The sequence below is a fragment of the Garra rufa genome, chromosome 10 (assembly GCF_049309525.1).
Source record: "Garra rufa chromosome 10, GarRuf1.0, whole genome shotgun sequence".
Lineage (NCBI taxonomy): Eukaryota > Metazoa > Chordata > Actinopteri > Cypriniformes > Cyprinidae > Garra > Garra rufa.
This window is the reverse complement of record NC_133370.1, coordinates 24,055,527-24,077,675: the sequence shown is the minus strand read 5'-3', so window position 1 is coordinate 24,077,675 and position 22,149 is coordinate 24,055,527. Positions and strand designations below refer to the sequence as shown.

Sequence of the window (22,149 nt, the reverse complement as noted above, 5' to 3'; positions counted from 1 at the left end):
CAGTTGTGTAACGCTTCCATTTATGGATACTTTTGTACTTTTAACAAATAAAAAGAAAATGGTGATGTCAACAACAAGTAAATTTACAGGAATTAAGTTCATATTCTTTTAGTGGCCACATAAAAACAGTTAAGTAATTGGCCTTATCTACGGACAACTAACAAAGTACTGTATGTGGTAGTCTATTTTATTCATTAAAAGACTTGTTCACTTCTAGAACAAAAATGTACAGATAATGTACTCACCCTCTTGTCATCCAAGATATTCATGTCTTTCTTTTTTCAGTTGTAAAGATATAGTTTTTCTGAGGAAAACATTTCAGGATTTCTCTCCATGTAGTTCCCGTGAGTTTGAACTTCTAAAATGCTGTTTAAATGCAGCTTCAAAGGGCTGTAAATGATCCCAGCCGAGGAAGAAGGGTCTTATCTAGTGTAATAATCGGTTATTTTTAGGGATGCACCGAAATGAATATTTTTGGCCGAAGCCAAACCTGAACAAAATTAAACACTTGGCCGAAGGCCTAAGGCCTTAAGGTTTTTTTTTTCCCCCATGTATTTTGCCTTTTTTTTTTTTTTTTTTTTTTGCATTTTACAAGTTTTGTCTTGAAAAAAAAAAAATTACAAAACAACAATTTAAAAATATTTACACTAAACATATTTAACATGATAGCCTACCAACAAGCACAATAGCACAATTTAACTTAAAATTAATAGGTTAATAATAATATATAGTAAAATAATATTCTTTGGCCATTTTTAAGACCCCTTCTTGAATCAGGCATGTGTTTTTTTTTTTTTTTATGTACAAATAAACGCAGCCTTGCTGTCTTACTTTTTTAATTTAATTTTACAGAACAACAGTAGCACTTCACGATTTCAGTCATCATACAGTAACCAGCAGCAACCACCCCTTTCTCTTCTCATTGAAGACATGCAATGCGGTTCTAAACAGTCTCTTGCTGCTTGTAGTGATTTTTGTGTCTTTCTCTGAGAGTTTTAATTGCTTCCACACTACCGGTATGTTTGCTGCATTAGTGCGCCCCTCTATTTGATCACGTCATGTCATTTTTTGGTATAATTTATTCTGGCTTTTCACTTATTTGGCTGAACACCAAAAGAGCTTTTTTTTTTTTTGCTTTTTTTCTCCCGAATAATCTCGGTTGCCAAGCATTCGGTGCATCCCTAGTTATTTTGTAAAAAATTTTTTACAAATTATATATTTTTAACCTCAAATACTCATCTTGTCTAGCTCTGCGTGAACTCCGGTATTCTGGTTCAAGAGAGTTAGGGTATGTTGAAAAACTCTCATCTCATATTGCTGCAGAAGTACCGACCCAGTGTTTATAAAGTGAACATACAAAGAAGGTCAAATGGCCTTTACAAAAAAAGCTAAAATAGCAAAGTCTTCCTTTCTTTATGACTGAGGAAAAAAAGACATGACAATCTTGGATGACAAGGGGGTGAGTACTGTACATTAACTGTACATTTTTTTCTGGAAGTGAACTACTCCTTTAACACACAAGATGCTACTGACAAAAAAAAAGGAAATATGTATCTTTAGCTGCAAGTTGTACTTTTCAACAAGTATGCTAGATTAGTTAATGGTACAAGTTACTCATTAATATGAGTTAATTCAGTCACTGAAAAGAACCTGTTCATAAGAGTTATTTGACTAGGAGTCTGACTACACTGGCCATACTGTACGTTTTTGATTCACTGAGAAGAACTGACTCACAGGAGTCTTTCTTTCTTCTTTCTTTTTGGGTTGCATTATATGGTTTTGATTCACTGACAAGAACAGATTCATTTCGAGAGTCATTTTTTCTGTATTTGGACTACACTGCTGTAGGTGTATGCTTTTGATCCACTGAGAAAAGCCAGCTCATAGAGTCATTCTTTTGGGAGTTTGACTGCAACAGTTGTGCTGTATGATTTTTGTTCACTAAAAAGAACTGACTCATAAAAGTCATTCTTTTGGGAATTGGACTACATCAGTCATGCTGTTTGGTTTTGATTCACTTGGAAGTACTGATTCTTCAGAGTCATTTGTTCTGTAGTTGGACTACACTGGTTGTGTTGTATGATTTTGATTCACTGACAAGAACAGACTTATAAGAGTCATTGTTTTTCTAACTAGAGTACTGGATGCACTATTTGGTTTTGATTCACTGACAGTAAGCTGTCCATTAGAGTTTTTTAGTATGCAATTGGACTGTGCTGGTTGAATTGAGTATGATTTCAGTTCATTGAGAAGAGCTTGCTTATAAGAGTCTGATTTTGGTCAATGATTTTGATTCACAAACATGAGCTGACTCGTAGGAGTCATTCATTCTGTAATTGGACTACTGGATGAGCTGTATGGTTTTGATTCACTGAGAAGAATTGATTCATTAGAATCATTTGTTCTGTAATTGCCCTACACTGTGTCTTCCTTGCTTTGACTGTTTGGGTCCCTTACACACTGGTTGTGCTGTATTGTATTGCTGTATCATTTTTTTGTAGTTGGGCTACTGGTTGCCTTGTATAGTTTTGAAATACGGAGAAAAACTGATTCATTAGATTCATCTGTTCTGTAATTGGACTGCACTGGTCAAGAGTCATTCTTTCGGGAGTCTGACTACACCAGTTGTAATGTACGATTTTGATTCTCTGAGAAAAACCAAATACTGTAGATCAGGCATTAGATCAGGAACTAGAGTAGACTATAAGTAGTCTTTTTTTAAATGTAGTCTTTAAAAGTCAGTGGACTCAATTCAACTGAGCTCTTCTTGCAAGAGAGCAGACCCAGTTAGACCCTGTCTGGGAGACTTTTGACTAACATTGAAAAGAAAGGTAACTCAGTGTGACAACATTCTTACTTGTATTGAACTGCAAAACATGAAGCCAAACAGTGCCCTTGTTCTGCTCACATGGGTGCCACTTAATTTTGTGCTGCTGCGGTGTGACCTGTCTGTAAAAGATTTGAGTGAGCTGAATATTTTCTCTCAGGCCTTCTTAAACTGCAGTGACAGAAATGGGTTGAGGCTTTCAGTAGCCTCCTACACTCCTCTCCACTGTTTTTTTTTTCACACCTTCTCCTGCCTGGTCCCTCCAGACCACCATCTTTTCTTCTCTCCACTTCAGTGGTCAGACAAAAAGAGGTTTTGGAGGCCCAGACAGACCTGTTCTACTAAAACCCTGCCTGTCCTCAAATATCTAGTGATAGGAACATAAACTATGTCACTTTATAAAAACAGATGAGAAATTTCAGTGGGACCAAGTTTTGTGGGTTAGAAATGGAGCATACAGAGAGGATATTTGGCTAGAAAGAAATTATCCTGAAATGTGTTGGCTGAAAAACATTTCTACACCCGCAGAGCACGGGAAACTAGCGATATTGTTGCTGTTTGTCATCATATTCTAGAGGAATTTATGGTAAATTACAAAAAGCACATGAATAATGTATGATTTTTAGGGTTCCCTAATGATTAAATTCATTATGTTTTTATTAGGTCAGTGTATTTTTGCCTCATTTTCAAGGAGAAGAATGTAAACCGAGTTAAATTTATTTATTTATTCTATTTAATAATAATTAGGTTGACATGGTTTGTGTTGTAATCATAGTTTTTTTGTATTTTGACAAAAATGTCCTTTAAAGGAGTAGTTCACTTCCAGAAAAAAAAAAGTACAAATAATGTACTCAGCCCCTTGTCATCCAAGATGTTCATGTCTTTCTTCAGTCGTGAAGAGATTATGTTTTTTGAGGAAAACATTTTAGAATTTTTTCTCCATATAGTGGACTTCTATGGTGCCCCGAGATTGAACTTCCAAAATGCGGCTTCAAACGATCCCAAATGCGGTTGTAAACGATGTCTTGCTCTGCCTGAACATCACTGTTTTACTGTTTTTGTTAAGAGTGTTTGATCTTCCTTGCATTTTCACTTTGCAAACACTGGGTCGGTACTTCTGCAACAATGTAGGATAATTTATTTTTGAAGTTGAGGAAGAAAATAAGATGGAGTTTTTTGACGTACCCTAACTGTTTTGAACCAGAAAAAAAAAAAAAAAAGTTAGAGTTTAGGCAGGGCAAGACAAGACGAGCGTTTGAGGTTAAAAAGTATATAAATTGTAATTTTATATAAAAAAAAAATAATAAATAAAAAATAACCCATCGTTTCGCTAGATAAGACCCTTCTTCCCCAGCTGGAATTGTTTACTACCACATTTGGAATAGTTTGAAGCCGCATTTAAACTGCTTTTTGGAAGTTCAAACTCGGGGCAACATAGAAATCCACTTTATGGGAAAAAAAAACAATTTCTTTACGAGTGAAGAAATAATAACATGAACATCTTGGATGACAACAGGGTGAGTACATTATCTGTAATTTTTTGTTCTGCAAGTAAATAAGTTCACTTCCAGAAAAGAAAAAAAAAAAAAATCCTGATAATTTACTCAGCCCCATGTCCAAATTGTAGTTTTAATGCAGCTTCAAACAGCTCTACACGATCCCAGCTGAGGAATAAGGGTCTTATTTAGTGAAATGATCAGTCATTTTCTAAAAAAAATACAAATGTGTATACTTTTTAACCACAAATGCGTTCACTAGCTCTGCGTTAGTTCTTCATACTTTGTTTCAAAAATGTAGGATAAGGCGAAAAAACTTCTCAAACTTTAAAATCGTCCAACATCGTTGTTTTACCTTTTTTGTGAAGAGCGTTTGACTTTTTTTTGCACATTTGCTTTGTAAAAACTGGGTTAGTACTTCCGCCTACGTCATACGTGACCTTTCCATGTAATGTGTGTAAGTCGAGCTAGTGCAAGATGAGCATTTGTGGTTAAAAAGTATATAAATTGTTATTTGTTTTGTAGAAAATTACTGATTGTTTCACTACATAAGACCCTTATTTCAGGGCTGGGATCGTGTAAAGTTCTTTGAAGCTGCATAGAAATTGCAGTTTGGACCTTTAACCCATGGGTTACCATTAAAGTCCACTATATGCAAAAAAAATCCTGGAATGTTTTCCTAAAAAAACTTAATTTCTTAAGACATGAACATCTTGGATGACATGGGGGTAAGTAAATTATTAGGACATTTTTATTCTGGAAGTGAGTTAATTCTTTAAATGTAATCAGTATTTTATCATATTGTGTTTTTTTATTATTATTTTAGTCAATTCTGTCTATAGCAGACCAAATTTTCAATAAAGAGGGCTCAATAAGAGAGCCATAAAAAATGTGAATATGTTTTTAAGATTTAAGTCATAACATGATTGTTACCTAAAGATACTGTTTCAGCAAAACACTCTATAATGATTTGCAAAAGAGCATACATATTAAATATTTTTTTCTTTTGTCAAGTAGCGTTATTCTCATTGTCATAGAAGTGATACATCAGTGGTATCCATTGGTTATACAATCTACAAAATAGCAGACAAAGTTTCTGGCAGAGCGAGAGACACAACACCCTCATGAGGTTCAATTCAGCTGCTCTTTGATTTATTCCACGCTTCCCTTTTATATCAAATGAATAAGGTGAAAATGTACTCGAGTGCTTCCTCAGTCTGAAAAAAAAAAGCAAAGCAGAAAATATTTGTTTAGTGTATTTTTGCCTAGCAGATACAATTTGTTCTTCATACTGTAGATTATTGCTGTGGTAAATATGCTTCCTTTTCATGTGGAAAAGCACATACATACACACATCCAGAAAGAGATGCATACACACACAAACACAAACAGCTAAAGCTTTGAAATTTGTAATAGAGAGCTAGTGAGCTGCCGGCGCTCTGGAAGGTCTCTTTCTCTGTTAATCTCTTTACTAGCAGACTGGTAGCACACATTAGTGTGAGCCTGTGATAACTAGAGAGGGTCTACTACGGTAACGTAGACTTTGGAGTAGAGGAAGACAGATAGAGATCAGTTTGCTGCAGTTCTATTGGAGTCTGTCCGGCTGATGAATATCTGTCACTGCAGCTTTTAAGATGGAGGATTACATTAAACCGCTCACCTCCTTCTCACTAATGGCAAATTACCAAACTCAGTGCCGCCCATGCACGCTTCCTTATTCTGACGTGAAGGGCTCTTGGTGCAGTGTAAAATTGACCTTTCCATCAGCACGCCGGCTTTAATTTGCGGTTAGCGGCGAAGGCTGAGCCCTGATTTAATCAGTCCTTTCCTTCTTGTAGCGTGGGCAGTTTATCAAGCCCCTGCACAAGGCAACCTGTGCTCTCAGGTCTGCGGCAGCAGTAACCGCAAACCCTGCATCATGGTCATGTCTGCAGAGAGAATTGGTTCCTGTATATGTTCTTTCCGTGCATTCTTAATGCAGACGTTCCCATGAATATTAAAAAGACTGTCGGAATGAGGTCGGTCGAAGCAAGACACCTCTAATGAGGGGCTTGTTTTGACAATATAGGGTGTTGTTTCTTCAAAGTCTCATTTATGTGTTTGCACACTAATATGCACTTTTAAAGGGACAGTCCACCCAAAAATGAAAATTCTGTTGTTTACTCACCCTCAATTAAGTAGTCTCAGCCTCAGACGTCTCACCAACGGACCGTTGGCATACACTTAAAAAAAGGCTTATCTTACTTAGTGCTTTTCTTTACCTTGTTAGTCAAAATATCTACAAATTCTAAGATGCATTTACTAGATACATCTTGTTTAAAACTAAACACACTTAATATATTATTTTCCCCCCTGGAAGAAGTAAAATTATCTGCCAGTTGGGTAAATAAAATATTCTTAAAACAAGAGTATTTTACTTATCCAACTAGCACATCATTTTACTTACTTTAAGCAAACTGCACTTAATTTAGTTAATTTTTTCTCCCTGGAAACAAGACTAAATACCTTATTTTATTTTGATTATCTAGTAAATGCATCTTAATTAAAGTATTCTTTAGATATTTTGACTAGAAACAAGACAAAATTCAAAGTAAGATGCACCTTTTTTCCATATTGTAAATTGGAAACACTTCAGGAGTTTCAAAGTCATCATCTGATTAAAGTTGTTGCTGTCGGCTGCTTCAAGGAAGGAAAGGAAAGGATGTGATGTGAGGCCAAGTATGGTGATCTACACTCAGAATTTGTGCAGAATGTTGCCATATTGCTATAGCGCCTGGGGAGCAGTTGGTGCCTTGCTCAAGGTACTCACCTCAGTCGTGGTATAGAGGGTGGAGAGAGCACTGTACATTTACTCCCCCAACCTACAATCCCTGCCGGACCTAAGACTTGAACCCGCAACCTTTGGGTTACAAGTCAGACTCTCTAACCATTAGGCCACAGCTACCCACCCAAAAAAAAAAAATAATAAAAAAATAATAAAAAATAAACTTGTTACCAACATTCTTAAATAACTTTATGTCCCACAGAAGAAAGTAAGTCATAGTCTTGCATATGCCAGACCTTCAGACTGACAGCAGAAGGTCTGAGAACCTTCAGTTCCTGCTGCTGGTGTGAATGCAACAAGGAAAACGGCACAAGAGGGAAATTGGTTTTCTAGAAGCCACCATGCTGGCTAGTTCCTAGAACTATGCAGTGTGAAAGCCTCATGGGCGGTCCTTGGCCATTCAAAACGACCAAGGTTCTCAGACCTTTTGCTGTCAGTCTGAAGGTCTGGCATATGCCAGACTAAGTCCTGTATGTCTTACTTTCTTCTGTGGAGCATAAAGTTCTTTAAGAATGTTAGAAACAAGGTTTGGTCTCTATTGAGTTACATTGTAATTTTGTATATACAATGAAAGTAATTGGAAACTCAAAAACAACATTCTTCTAAATATCTTTTTTTAATGTCCTGCAGAAGAAAGGTTTGGAACAACATGATGATGAGTAAATGATAACAATTTTCATTTTTGGGCGGATTGTCCCTATAAAGTCGGCATGAAATGGAAGTTGTGATCCCTTGTCTTCACTTCACTTTGTCGTCAAACCAAAATTTATTCAGACACCTTCAACATTTCTCACATTATCACAGTTTATTCACTATAATTTAGAAAATGGTAATAAAATATGACAAGAACTCAAGACTCAAATCTTTGATAGAAAGATATGTAACAAAACATGGTCAGGTCAAATTTTTGGTCCCAAATTTGTATCGATTTTACTTCTAGTCCACTGTATGAAGAATTCCTGGGTATAAAATGTCACAGTTTGTTTTATTTTGCTATCTTCGGTTACATATATAAACTATAGTGTCCTGCACCCACTAGTAAAAATAAAATATCAAAAATTATATCTGGTGTCTGTTTGACTGTATATCCCATCTTTCAAACAGGAAGAGGGAGGGAAGTTATTTTGGGTACAGATTGCAAGGGCACATACATTTTATAAAATAATGATGTGCACTGCAAAATTCTATAAATCAATAAGAATTGCCAGTTTTGATTTCATGGTGGCTTTAAAGCACTGAAATGTTCAAGCTGCAAGATTCAGTAGCGTCACCTCCTAGCATGCATACATTAAGAGGCGTCTGACCCATAATAGGTGTTCTAATGGATCTAAATGCATCACTTTTGCACCATAATAAAATGTCTTGGAGCTCTGAATGAAGCGCAGACGAGTGTGGGTGTGAGTATGTATGTGTTTGACAAGGTGTGCAAACACTCTGCGGTCACCATTATAATTTAATAGAAGAATGTATTCCGAGGCGGATCGAGTCTGCTTAGCATGCAAGATGTGCAACACATCCAGTTTGTTTCAAATGGTTAATGAGTTTCCATTGTGCTCAAGTGTTTGCTTTCGTTCATAATCCTATTAATCGCATTTGATGCATTTGTATTTTCTAGGCTGGCTGCTTTCAGATTTGAGTCTATATCTGTCTGGCAGGTTTCTCAAAGCCTTTCATTTGTGTGGTAATGTCATGCAGGGGAACATCGTCACACCTTCTGCTGGACGAGTCGATGCATTCTATCTCCCACTCATCTGACTCCCCTCCTTTTTTGTTGTTTTATGTGACACAGGATGTTGAATTTTAAAATCCTTTTTAATGCTAGTCATCATTCTGAGCATATTTGTTGAATTCTTCAACACAGTGCTCTATTTTAGACATTTCCTCCATGTATCCTTCATCTGAATTTCTAAATCTTAATCTTTTAAGGCACAATAGATAAGAGTTTTTGATTAAAATATCCAAAATCCACTAGAACAGTGTTATATATTTCGCTGACTTGTGTACATACATTATCCCAAATGTTTCAAAGAATGTTTAAATCCAGAGAAATAAGCAATTTTGGGCCAGATTTACTAACAGCCTGCGACAGCGCAATACGTCTTTTGGCATTAAAATAGTACTGTCAGGATTTACCAGAGATGTGCAGTGAAGAATTAGTACTGAAAAGGCATGGACTCAGTTATTTTTGCGCCTGACCTTATTGAATACGCATTTGTAGGAGTTTCCCTTCAGATGCAAAATTTTTGGGAGGAGAGTATTAAAATGAATCACACAACATGATTTACTAACGTTTGCGCTCATCAAATTACTGGTATTTGCGCCATTATTTACAGCCAAAAAAAAAAAAAAAAACAGCATGTCTTGAAGTAATTTACTTACCCCATTGTTGTCATGTCCTTCTTCTTCAGTTGATAAGAAATTATGTTTTTTGAGGAAAACATTTCAGGATTTCTCTCCATATAGTGGACTTCTATGGTGCATGCGAGTTTGAACTTCTAAAATGCAGTTTTAGAACAATTTTCATGCAGAGCTAGACAAGATGAGCATTTGAGGTTCAAAAGTGTATAAATTTTCAATTTGTTTTGAAAACGACTGATCGTTTCGCTAGATAAGACCCTTCTTCCTCAACTGGGATCATTTAGAGCCCTTTGAAGCAGCACTGAAACTGCATTTTGGAAGTTCAAACTCGCATGCACCATAGAAGTCTACTATATGGAGAATAATCCTGAAATGTTTTCCTCAAAAAAACTCATTTCCTATCAACTGAAGAAAGAAAGACATTTCTGTTCTGAACTTCTTTAAAGCAGGCGTTAATTTTCACTGCTCTTGGTAGATTGTGCTGGTCATAATGAAAATGATCTAGCCATCCCTTTTCATTGCGTTGACTGCCAATGAGGTCATACACCCTTGATTTCTTAATTTTTATTTTGTAGAAAACATGGAGATGCTTTAATACATTATGTCATTGTCCTATTTTACTTTGTTAATGCAAAATATTTCCAAATGACATAGTTATTTATCAAGAAAAAAATATGATAAAGTAATGGCTAAACAGTGATTTGACTATTGTTTTACTTGACTAACCAATAGCCTGCTTGGCTTTAGTGACATCAGCAAAAAGAAAAGTCATTTTATATTACAAAATCAAGCTCCCTCCTCCTCCTTAAGAGTAACATGAACTAATCATTAGCAATAAGACCAGGAATAAGCAATGAATAGTCAATTTACTTTTGAAGGTCTTGTAAGGTCTTCAAAATAATCTTTAAAAATAAATAAACAAACAAATCAATGAACAACATTAAAGCATTTCTTAAAAAAAAAATATTAGCTTCATTTATCATTGCTTTAAAGAGTTCTATAGTAATAGATAAACAAAATTTACTCTATCCGTCTCTTAGGTAAACCTGATGTATTCAGAGAAGTGAATGGTGCTTCCATAAATATCTGAGGCAAGTTCAAGAAAAGGGTCACACTTCAATCTTTCCTACTGCTGGATGCACCAGGTGAACACGAGGATACACAGCAGGATGAAAGAGGCGGATATGAGCATCCTTAAACAGTGGTGCAGGTTTGGGTTTGGGTCTTAGGTTTAGCTGTGGATAAGAGCGTGTGTTTGGAATGGATTTATACTGTATGTGACCTGCTGCATTGCAGCTATAACCAGGCGTATACTCAAAGTTTTGTGGATAAAGGAATGGCCCCAGAAATATTGTGGTTTTAGGCCCAGCTGCCATATATATCTGTGAAGGTGAATGTCCCTCTTAGCCAGGGGGAAAAGGTTTGGAAGGTGAACGTCATTCTGACTAATTGCTCACTGCGGTGGGATTACACAAGCTGCCAAGAATTATGGGAACACAGTAGGAAAAAGAAAGCTGCTTGAATAGCAACCCAGCAACATGCCAAGTAATGTTTTTTTTTTTTTTTTTTCCACACCAAGGGCCATGCTCTGCCAATTCCTGCTGCTCACATTTTTGTTTGTTTTTTTGGATCAGACTCATTGAAGATTTTTTTTTTTTCAAGGCCACATTAGTGATCATTAGCAACTAAAATGGCAGTATTTATTGTTGGATAAGTGGCATGAAAATAGCAGTGTTTCACAGTTTCAGGTGATGGTCTAATCCAGCTTCCTGTACATCCCTAGTTGAAGCCTTCTTCTGTTTTGTATGCATATTGTTTTGCGGTTTGTTTCGCTGTAATTGCATGAGCATAGCATATGTGTTACTAATGAAGTATGTGCCACAGATGGTTTCATATATTGATTTTACACTGAAAGCGGACATGAACAGACGTGATCCTTCATGATGCATCTCTGTAAACATATGGGTCAATTACATACAAGAGTGTCCATGCTAAAGAAAAGAGAAAAAAATCTTGTTTGAAGCACACATGCCCATTTTCAGTTTCAATTTAATGTCCCTAAAATGGCATGTGATGTAACAAGTAATAATATATTTCCATTACATAAAAAGGGTGCAGGGATCCTCTCTATGATCATTTCCTGTCTGTTTTTGTTCTTCATGTTGGTTGCACCACGTGATTTTTTTTTGGTGAAAGAATTTTATAACAAAACATAGCTGGAATTGTTGAGGTGTAAAGATAAGTAGTAGTCAGACATATGGTGCAGTCAACAGACCACAGGCTGTAACTTATTTTGCGAGTGCGTAAATAAATAAATAAGTAAAATGAGGTCTTTGAAGGATCAGCATAATAGCTGTAGACTGCATATTTCCTTATGCAAATTCTAAATACTTGTTTGGATATTTATATTCGGCATCAGAGAAAATTCTTACCTTGAGGCTGTAAAAGCAATATTCTGTTACAGAATCTCTTATTGCATAACTAATATGAATGTGCTGGGATTAAGCCATGTTTATTAGGAGGTATCCTTTCACCTCTGGGATGCATGTGTATTTCACGTGAAACTCAATTTGGTTCTGGTTGGGAGCCACAGGCTTTAGCCTCATAATGTCAGTGCAGTTTCTACCATGCTTTTTTACCCATGAGTTTAAAAATTGGTCTTAAAACAATTTATACTCCAATGGAGAAAAAGGGAGTAACAGCAAGGGTATACATTTAGACTTCTTTTAGTCTGGAAATTGCGAGTGAACTACACTCATTTTCACTGAAAAGTATTTCCTCAGAGCTCGTGGGGTATCCTTGTGCTCGTTTGGTTCATGTAATGTGAGTTCTATTTAAAGAGCAAGCTAATTACAAATCAAGAGCATTCTGTGACTGGAGCTGAGACACACCACAGTCATTATTGTGATAGATTTGTCATAAAAGATGCTAAAGCTTGAACTGTACGAAATGTCACTTATCTCCATAAAGGTTATGACAGGAGTGTTTTTTAATGTCTTTTGTCTTCTGACTTTGATCATTTATTTCTAGGTCTAGGTCTATGTCGTTTGATTTCTTGTTTTCTTAAAGTTAGATGATTTACAAATGCAAAGCCTGACATTTAAAACTAGGCTGTGAAGTTGCTGTATTTATGATGGGGACCAGAAGTCTGAGAGTACTAGGGAAAATGTTTCTATTTTGCAGTTTTATCCTCTTTTTATTGGAAATGTTGTTATCATAACAATTAGAATAAAAAAAAGTACATGGGTAGTTGACAAATAGGCAGTGAAAAAATATAAAAGGGTCACTAACTTTAACAATTAATTCATGTTTTTTTTTGTACATTTTTACTTAACTGAACCATGAAGTTTTCCTATAGTGTGACATAGTAAAAATTAAGAAAAATATCTTTATTTATCTTCATTGTTAGACACTTATTTTCATATAGTTTTATTTACTTAATATGACATTATAATTAACATAATTTTCCCATGACTTGGACAATATCAAGCCAGAATTTGACAACAAGACAAACTTTGCTGTCATCCCTTCAAAACTGCTGAATATTGTGCCTTTTTAAAATGAGTGTCAGTTATTTCTCCATGTTGCAATACTCAACTGTTTTATTTTTTAAGATATTTTGAGATAAAAACAAATATGTGGAATATCTAAAGGACAGGTATTCTATTTATTGTTGGACAAAAGTTGAATTTTGATACAAACAATATCAACATGTTTTTTAAGTAAAACAAAATAAATTTAATCAATTTAGTCTCTTAGTAAATCAGTATGTTACTGAAACTCTTCTAGCTTCCCTGCTGCATGTGCATCACAGCTAAATATGATTGATATTCAAACTATATTCATTAAGATGAATTTTTTAAAAAAATATATGGCTACTCTTTTTAAGGCATAGTTTTGATTTTATTTACTTTCTGCATCGTTCTCTTAGGATCTCCTCCCTTCTGGTGGATCCCTGTTCATTTTCTCAAAATATTTCCATGCCCTCTCTCTTCCACTAATTTCTCTCCCTCAATTATTTCTGTTTCAAAAACAAAGTATCACATTTTGTACTTATTTTCATAATAGTACAAGTTTTCTGCTAAAACATTAGAAAATTGTTTAATTAATGTAATTATTAAAAAGACCTTGTCCTCTGGTGTGACATCTTTCTCCTGTGATATGACGCTACAGTTTTCACACAATGGACATTATCTGTCACACAATAAGACGTTTCAGCCTTTTGTGTCAAATAATGACCTTGTTGTTCTAAGCTAACCTGTCATTCGCAGTTAGCAAGATGCATTTGCATAATTTTCCATAATTATGTAGTTTAACATTCAGTTTTTAATTAAAAAATATAATTTAGAGGTGTCACACCAAAGGACAAAACTTTTCAGGCTTCAGTAACATGATCATGAATAGGGTTAAAGTTTTAAATTTTAAAATCAGGATATGGTGTCACACCAGAGAGGACATGGTTTTCAGAGACAAAATGTTTTTAAAAAAAAGTCCCTACGCTTTAAAAAATATATGGATTAAAAAAATATTTCCATTTGCTAAAACTTTTTAATTTATAAAAGTGCGTGCTTAAGACAGTCGCACTATAGGACAATTTTTACATGCATCTTTTATAAAAACAGGTCCATGTAGAAAAAAATAAATGTTTAAAGATTTACGACAATGTTATTTTAAATTAATTTTTATCTTGTGGGACAGTAAAACTGCCATGTCACACTCACAACCCACATGAAAATTCCATGAGCTTCTGCCGAAATTTATGTCAAATTTGATGATCCACAGCATGATTTGAGAATTCTTCCGTCTTTTGTACAGTCACATGTTCAGTGCCACTAAATTGATTGTTTGATTATTAGAATTGAATTGAGAATGCATTTTAAATTTGAATTAAGTTTCTGAATTTAAAGAGAATTTGAAATGAGTTTTTAGATTCAAATCTGATTGTAAGGAAGTACAATTCCAATGCATTGCAATGAATTCATGTAACTAAGTATAAACTGGAAGCAAAGTTCAATTAAAAATCGAAAATGGAAGAATGAAATGTAAGCTCCAGAAATTTTTTAGAAGTGTTTAGTTTATATATATTTAGTTTGTATATTAGTATATATATATATATTTGATCACATTTTAAATATAGTTATATAGTTATGTTTTGTTGATCAGTGGGGAAAAATACTTAAAGGGATAGTACACCCCAAAATGAAAATTCTGTCATTAGTTATTCACCTTCATGTTGTTCCAGACCTTTGTTTATCGTCAGAACACAAATTAAGATATTTCTGAAGAAATCAAAGAGCTTTCTGACCTTGCATAGACAGCAACGCAACTGACACATTCAAGGTTCAGAAAGGTAGTAAGGACATCTTTAAAATAGTCCATGTGACATCAGTGGTTCAACTGCAATTTTATAAAGCTAGGAAAATACTTTTTGAGCACAAGGCAAAAATAATGACTTTACTTAACAATTTCTTCTTTTCTGTGTCACGTTCACAACAGTACCATGAATGTGCATGTCAGAAAGCTCTCGGATTTCCTCAAATATTTTATTTTTTGTGTTCGAAAATAAACAGGTTTTGAATGACATGAGGGTGAGTAATTAATGACTTAATTTAGATTTTTTTGGGTGAACTATCCCTTTAATTTCCCTGAATGCATTATCTGTGTTAAACTTCTTATGATCTGCAATTCAGTAAATTCTTTTTCTTCTCATGGCAGTTCAGTCGAAATTCTATCTATTCACTTAAAAAGGAGACCGTTTTTCAATTCTGAATTATGCACAACTCTCTAATGTGGTCTCAAGCATCTGAATCCCACTGTGTCTCTCTTTCCTAAATACTGCAGAAATAATCTGCATTTCAGCATAGCATGATGTGTCAGAATAAGTGATTATGTGGTTTTAACACCTCAGAGCATTTACATTTGGTTAAAGGCAAAATAGCAGTGCTACAAAAATAAAACTCTCTTTTCTTTGTCACTTTCAGTTACACTCAAACTCAGACAAAGGTGATGGCTCCGTCCAATATCTACTCTCCGGAGAAGGCGCCGGTACCATATTCACAATCAACGAGTTAACAGGCGATATTCATGCAAAGAAAAGCCTGGACAGAGAAAAGAAGAGCCATTATGTCCTCCACGCCCGGGCCGTCGACCGCTTCTCCAACAGAGCCGTGGAACCTGAGTCTGAGTTCATCATCAAGGTCCAGGATGTGAACGACAACGCCCCCAAATTCCCAGATGGCCCCTTTTCAGCCTCCGTGCCTGAGATGGCAGACATCGGTGAGCCAACAGTCAGGACCTCCAGGCTCTTGAGGATTTCTAGGGCTGAGCTTGGGGAACAGAAGAACGTTTTGTCAGTAGAGCATAGGTTTTATTAGCTGGCTCATCAGTTTTAGACCGCAGGGTCCAATTGCAGATCTGTGCCTTTCTGACCTGGACTCCTGCTCATCTCATGCTGCTGGTTGGTTGTGGTGGATTTATAGTGGGATTTATTAAAGCTATTGTTTCTTATATAAAGCCTCTCAAGAGGATGCTGTGTTATCGTCTGTTGTAGAAAAAAAGTGATTTCAGGAGTAATGTCAAAATCGAACCAGTGTCTCACATAAAAACCTCAAAAGTATATTCACTCACACTTGGGGTGCAAATATTTTGAAGTGCTTCCAAACGAATGCAGCATTCGATAAACAAAAACCAGCTGTGTTTACCTCTTTTTACACTCGTATCTCAATTTGAAACGTCAATGTTTTATAGATCTGTGCAATCCACCCTAATACATGAGAAATCCACATGCAGAGCTTGCAGTCTGCATCAATGGCAGTGCACATCAACCCTGCAGTAAATGGACTGTCAGGAAAGTGCTAATTGTCCGCAGAGTTCTTCCTTCCTATCCGAATCAATTGGCTGGACTCAAGCCAAAGAGCTGTGAAATTATCATTCCTCACAACCTGTCGTCACAATGTTCCCCTCCGGGCACAACTAGGGTAAGGGCAGGGTTTATTTCTCACTTTTGGCCTTGAATTGCTCTCCTTCATCACATTTTATTTGCTCTCATGTTCTCAATGAGATTTTAAAAACATGTTTTTAAAGACTTTAAAAGTAGTCGGCATGTACGGCCATGGGCGTAAATCCTGGGGGGGACGGAGGGGACGGAGGGGACATACCCCCCCCCCCCCCCCAAAAAAAAAAAAAAAAAAATTATAAAAAAAAAAATATGGCACTGTCTATTGTGAAAAATACATGATATATGTATGTATGCCTAAAATACTCGTGTAAGTAAAAAAAAAAAACACCCTTCCTCACAGTGGTTTGGCCCACTGCCTGCTCTACACACACGAGTCAGGTGTGTGGCTGCGGCTCAATTAATGTTGAACTCCAGTAAGTAGGGTATTTTATTAAATTTAAATAAAGCTATTCTCTTTAATGTAGTTGATGCAGACTCATTCATAAAATGCTGATTACCGATGTAATTTTCCATGAATCTGCTATATTAGTGATTAAAATATTACTTATCTAGTTAACATTAGCTTGTTTACCATAGCTTGTTGCATAATGCACTGCAACTAAGACGCCAAAGCCGTTTCCCATGCATTGTTTTATTTGTGACCACTTGGCATAATGTTAACTTAACATTAACGACCACAATTAGAATATTGTTTAACAGAGGCCAGCTATTAGGTGCTGTGCACCTCAAGAGATAAACTAGTGAGCAATGTTAATGGGTGCACCCTTTAGCCTCCTTGTTAGTGCGTCCGCCTACCGTGCCGTCGACCCGGGTTCGACACCCGCTCGTCGCGAGTTTGAGGAGTTTCAATTAGCTGTGCATTTACCAAATGAGCACTGTGTTACGTCCGAACTGACCTCGCTTTAAATACAATTTTAAACCTTTTTTGTAATTCCTTGTTTTTATTGTTGTGTATCTTTATACGTACAATTTGACTGTATTATTTTGTGTCCCCTTCAAAAATTGCTCATGAGAAATTTGGTAACACTTTATTTTAAGGGTCCAGAATAATGCATTAGTTAAGCATTAATTAACTGTTCATTTGTTCACAGTTAAGCATTAGTTAAGCACAAACACACTAGTAATTAATGACTAATTTAACATTTTAAGGTTCCCAAATGATGTATTAGTTAAGTATTAATAAACTAGTAAATCACAATTATGCATCAGATAAGCATGAACACATACATAAATAATGATTAACTGAAAATATAGTAAGGGCTTATTAGCCATTATTTACAAAGTTTGGGGGTAGGTTAAGAGGGCTAAAAATCAAAATCGCTTATTAATAAAATTATAAAATTGCAATTGCTATAAAATCGGTTTCGTTTTGGGGGTACGTTAAGGGGGCTAGAAAAAATCTAAATCTACCCATGTATAAACAATGAGATCAGACTGAATTATTGGCTTATTCTGGTAAATAAACTTGAATATCACTCAATAAGTGCCATAATAATTGTGGATATAACTTTCACTTCAGAATAGGGGGTCAAATCGGCTTTATTAGTACTGTATTAATGGCAGGTTAGCCTTAATTATTGGCTTATTCTGGTAAATAAACTTGAATATCACTCAATAATTGCCATAATTAATGTGGATATAACTTTCACTTCAGAATAGGGGGTCAAATATGTTTTATTAGTACTATATTAATGGCAGTTTAGCCATAATTATTGGCTCATTCTGGTGAATAAACTTGAATATCACTCAATAATTGCCATAATTAATGTGGATATAACTTTTAACATTAGAACTGTAGAACCTGATGCTTCAAATAGTTCTTATTACACTATTTTAGCCATATATAATTGCAAACCAGCAGTAATTAAACATAATTACTAGTTTATTATTCGGTTAATTTAATAGATGGTAAATCACAGAAATATATTTACATCAGTACAAAAATATTAAAATAATAATGGCTTATTAATTTGTAAATAATGGCTAACATGTATTTACTGTACATTTAATTATTTATTTTTTACTAGCTTATTTTTGTTATTTATTTTTGCTTATTTATGTGTTTTTAAACGTTTAATAATTTGTAAATAATGGCTAATATGCCCTTACTATATTTTCAGTTAATCATTATTTATGTATGTGTTCATGCTTATCTGATGCATAATTGTGAACAAGTTAATCGTGATTTACTAGTTTATTAATACTTAACTAATACATCATTTGGGAACCTTGAAATGTTAAATTAATCATTAATTACTAGTGTATTTGTGCTCAACTAATGCTTAACTGTGAACAAATTAACTGTTAATTAATGCTTAACTAATGCATAATTCTGGACCCTTAAAATAAAGTGTTACCAGAAAGGTTATATTTATTGTTCCCCCCTACTGTTAAATGAAATTTACGCCCATGTGTACGGCATTCGGATAGAGCTACAGTAGTATTCAGATATAAAATAAATTATAGTTTCCATTAGGGCTGCCCCCTAATAGTCAACTAACTGGTAGTCGATGAGAAGAGGCTGCTCACTTAGTTGCAGAAAAAAAAATCTGCAGGAAGTGACGAAGTAATACAGTACATCGGGCAGGACATCCATATGCTCACCTATCATTTGTCAACCTCAAAGATGTATGTAGTAGCAACTTTACATGGCAGCTCAATCTTATGTTAACCTAAAAAAATGTGCACTATTTGAATGTATTTGTGGAGTGTGGAATCTGAATAGTGGCACACTCACTTCATGACAGATGGAGGCTCTGGTGCGGTCACTTGCTCTTAAAATACTCTGTCAATCTGTAAAGGCTCTACGTTTATATGTGTGCACTCAGAATAACAACGAAACGTTGCGCTTTTGTAAAATAATTCAAGCAAACAGGATGTGCTTTCTGCTGTCTTGGTCTCTGTGAACTTGAGCGTCTCTCTTTGAAACCCCGTCTACTTGCATCTTGAAAAATATATCTATAGAAAGTGAAATGTCTACTTTTAAAGTGGAAAACAAATATTCTCCGATTATGTAATCTGTATGAAACATGCATAAAGGCGCATCACTACTGTGGAGATGATGAGTCAGTGTCACCGGCTTTATCTCTTACACCGAAAAACAAAGAAAGCCCTAGTTTATCAATTAATTATTAAAATGTTAATGCAATCTACTTGCTGTTTTTCCCTGACACATTCATAATTATTATATCTGCCGGTGCACTGTGGCAAGCTTTTTTGTGTGCGCTTGAGCGCTTAGGTTATGTAGGCAATTAAAGGCTCTTTATTATGATTTATATGGTTTATTAATAAATGTGCAACTAATAGTCGACTAATGCTTAAAATAAACAACTACTAGTCGACCAGAAAAACTGTAAAAACTGTAATATTGTGAAATATTGAATATATTTTAATTTTTTTTTTTTTCCTGTGGTGGCAAATGTTTTTTTTTTTTTAATGGCTTCATTTATTTGATCAAAAATACAGTAAAAACTGTAATATTGTGAAATATTTTGACATATATTTATGCTAATGGTTAAAATTAACGCTTATTAGTCGACCGGAAAAATCTTTAGTCAAGAGCAGCCCTAGTTTGCATATAGCAAATATGGCTGGTTTAATTAAAATATTATTTATTTACCTATTTATTTTATTTTATTTCATTTTATTTTTTACAATAAATTCAATATTAATAATACTTATTGTATACATGCCATTCAAATGTTTTGGTCAGTAAGAATTTTATTTTTAAAATTTTAAACATTTTTAATTTATTATTTTATTTAATTTTATTATTTATTTTTAATGGCTTTTTATTTGATTAAAAAAAACTGTAATATTGTGAAATATCATTATATAATTAGTATCATTTACCTCTTTTTTCAGTTTTAATATAATCAAAAATATATCAAATACAGTAAAAACTGTAATATTGTAAAAAAAAAAAAATTGTAAAATATCTGTTTTCTAGTTTAATTTTTATTTTTTTTTTCCGTGGCAAAAATAACATTTTCAGCAGCCATTGCTCCAGTCTTTAGTGTCGTTTACTAATTTATTAAGCACATATTTTTGTAGAGGCTGTGATACATTTTTAAAAAAATAAGAAAATATGTATGATCTACAATATTAATTCCATTGATGTTTTTGGATATATGCTATAAATAATAAATGCAAGCATATGATTAAGCTTCAAATCACATCGTGCACATTTCCAATCATACATTTCTCACTTTAATTATATTCGCTTCACAGACATGCTATTGCATTATATTTCTAGATATATTCATTAGAAATATTACTTTGTTCTATCTCAAATAATTAGCTTTTTGATAGAATTTGTTATCCTCAAGTCATTATTTTTGCCTTTCCAAGTAAGACATTCTGCTTCGGGTTCAGAACAAACACCAGCAGTGAGCTGGCGAGCTCTCTGACTCCACTTTACCAAGCTGTGATGAATTAATCACTAGCAACACAGATAGAGCCATATAAGCTGGTTGAGGGCCTCTGGCCTTTCAAGAGAGGCTATTCTAGAGCCTGGTGCTTTCAATCTATTTTGTTTGTGCTCTTTCTTAAACTGCGAATGCGTCTCAGGCTAGAGCAGCGTTATCACCGCCATCCAAGCCCCACACACTTTGTAATAGCATTAGACGCTTTAAGGCTTGGAGGAGAGAGGCTCATGACAGGTGAATTCAACCTGGTACAGGTCAAGGAGGCATGAGATGAATCACTTGAATTAGCATGCTGCCTCCGTCAGAGCATGCTTGTGGCATGCATTAATGAGAACGAATGCAAATCTGAGCATGTGAATAATTTTAGCAGTTTAACTCGGACATATTTTTTATGTCCACGCAGGAATGTCGGTATTCCAGATCACTGCCACAGACGCCGATGATCCCACCTACGGAAACAGCGCCAAGATCGTCTACAGCATTCTCCAAGGGCAGCCTTTCTTCACCGTCGACCCCAAAACCGGTACGCAAAAACCTCCCTTCTACAAATAACGTGTTTTATGGACATTTTGAGACGCCTTCGACTGTAGAAGGCTGCACTTGAATATTTTCTGATTGTTCCTGTGAGCTTGTGCGAAGTCACCAGTGGGTGAGTCATTCCACAATAATAGGCTGTAGGAAACACAGATACATTTTCCCTGTAAAACAGCTTTCAGGCTCACAAAGGAACTCCCAATTTATTGCGCTACACTATGTGCATAATAATTGATGGGTTCTCATATTGTTGAGGGGCTTTCATAAATGTTTCCACCTTTGAAGTGATGTTGTTTCACACATGTTGTTTTCCACCGAGACTGAGGGAAAAACCCCTCCCAAATGCGTCTTTTGTCGCAGAGACTTCAGTCAAGCATTAAAAGAATATATTTAGATTTGTATGCTCGTTCGAATGGAACTCGGACTCAGGCATCTACATTGAAATTCCAATAAATCATGCAGGAAATGTGGGAAATATCACTCTCAATTGTATCTCAGAAATAAATCAATAAACCTACGTTGAGGGCGATGAATATGGATGGTTTTCTTTGGAGACTTACATGGTACACTCAATTACTCACACAAAGCCTGGGTGGATAAACAAATGATTTTCATAATATTATCAACACATGATTGAAACATCGAGAGCAAGGGACCGTACGACCCAGACTACACTGTTCTGTGGCGGCTTGAAAACGGCCGAACCGTGGCCTACTTGCTATGAT

The 22,149-nt window shown here is 35.1% G+C and overlaps 1 protein-coding gene across 1 annotated transcript in view; it reads left to right on the top strand.

Annotated features, from left to right (window-relative positions):
- cdh18a (cadherin 18, type 2a) overlaps positions 1–22,149 on the top strand; it is a 60,899-nt gene that overhangs the window by 9,681 nt on the left and 29,069 nt on the right. The window contains exons 3-4 of the mRNA XM_073848076.1: positions 15,487–15,781; positions 21,294–21,413. Coding sequence (XP_073704177.1) covers positions 15,487–15,781; positions 21,294–21,413 — 415 coding nt within the window. The remainder of the gene's footprint in view (positions 1–15,486; positions 15,782–21,293; positions 21,414–22,149) is intronic.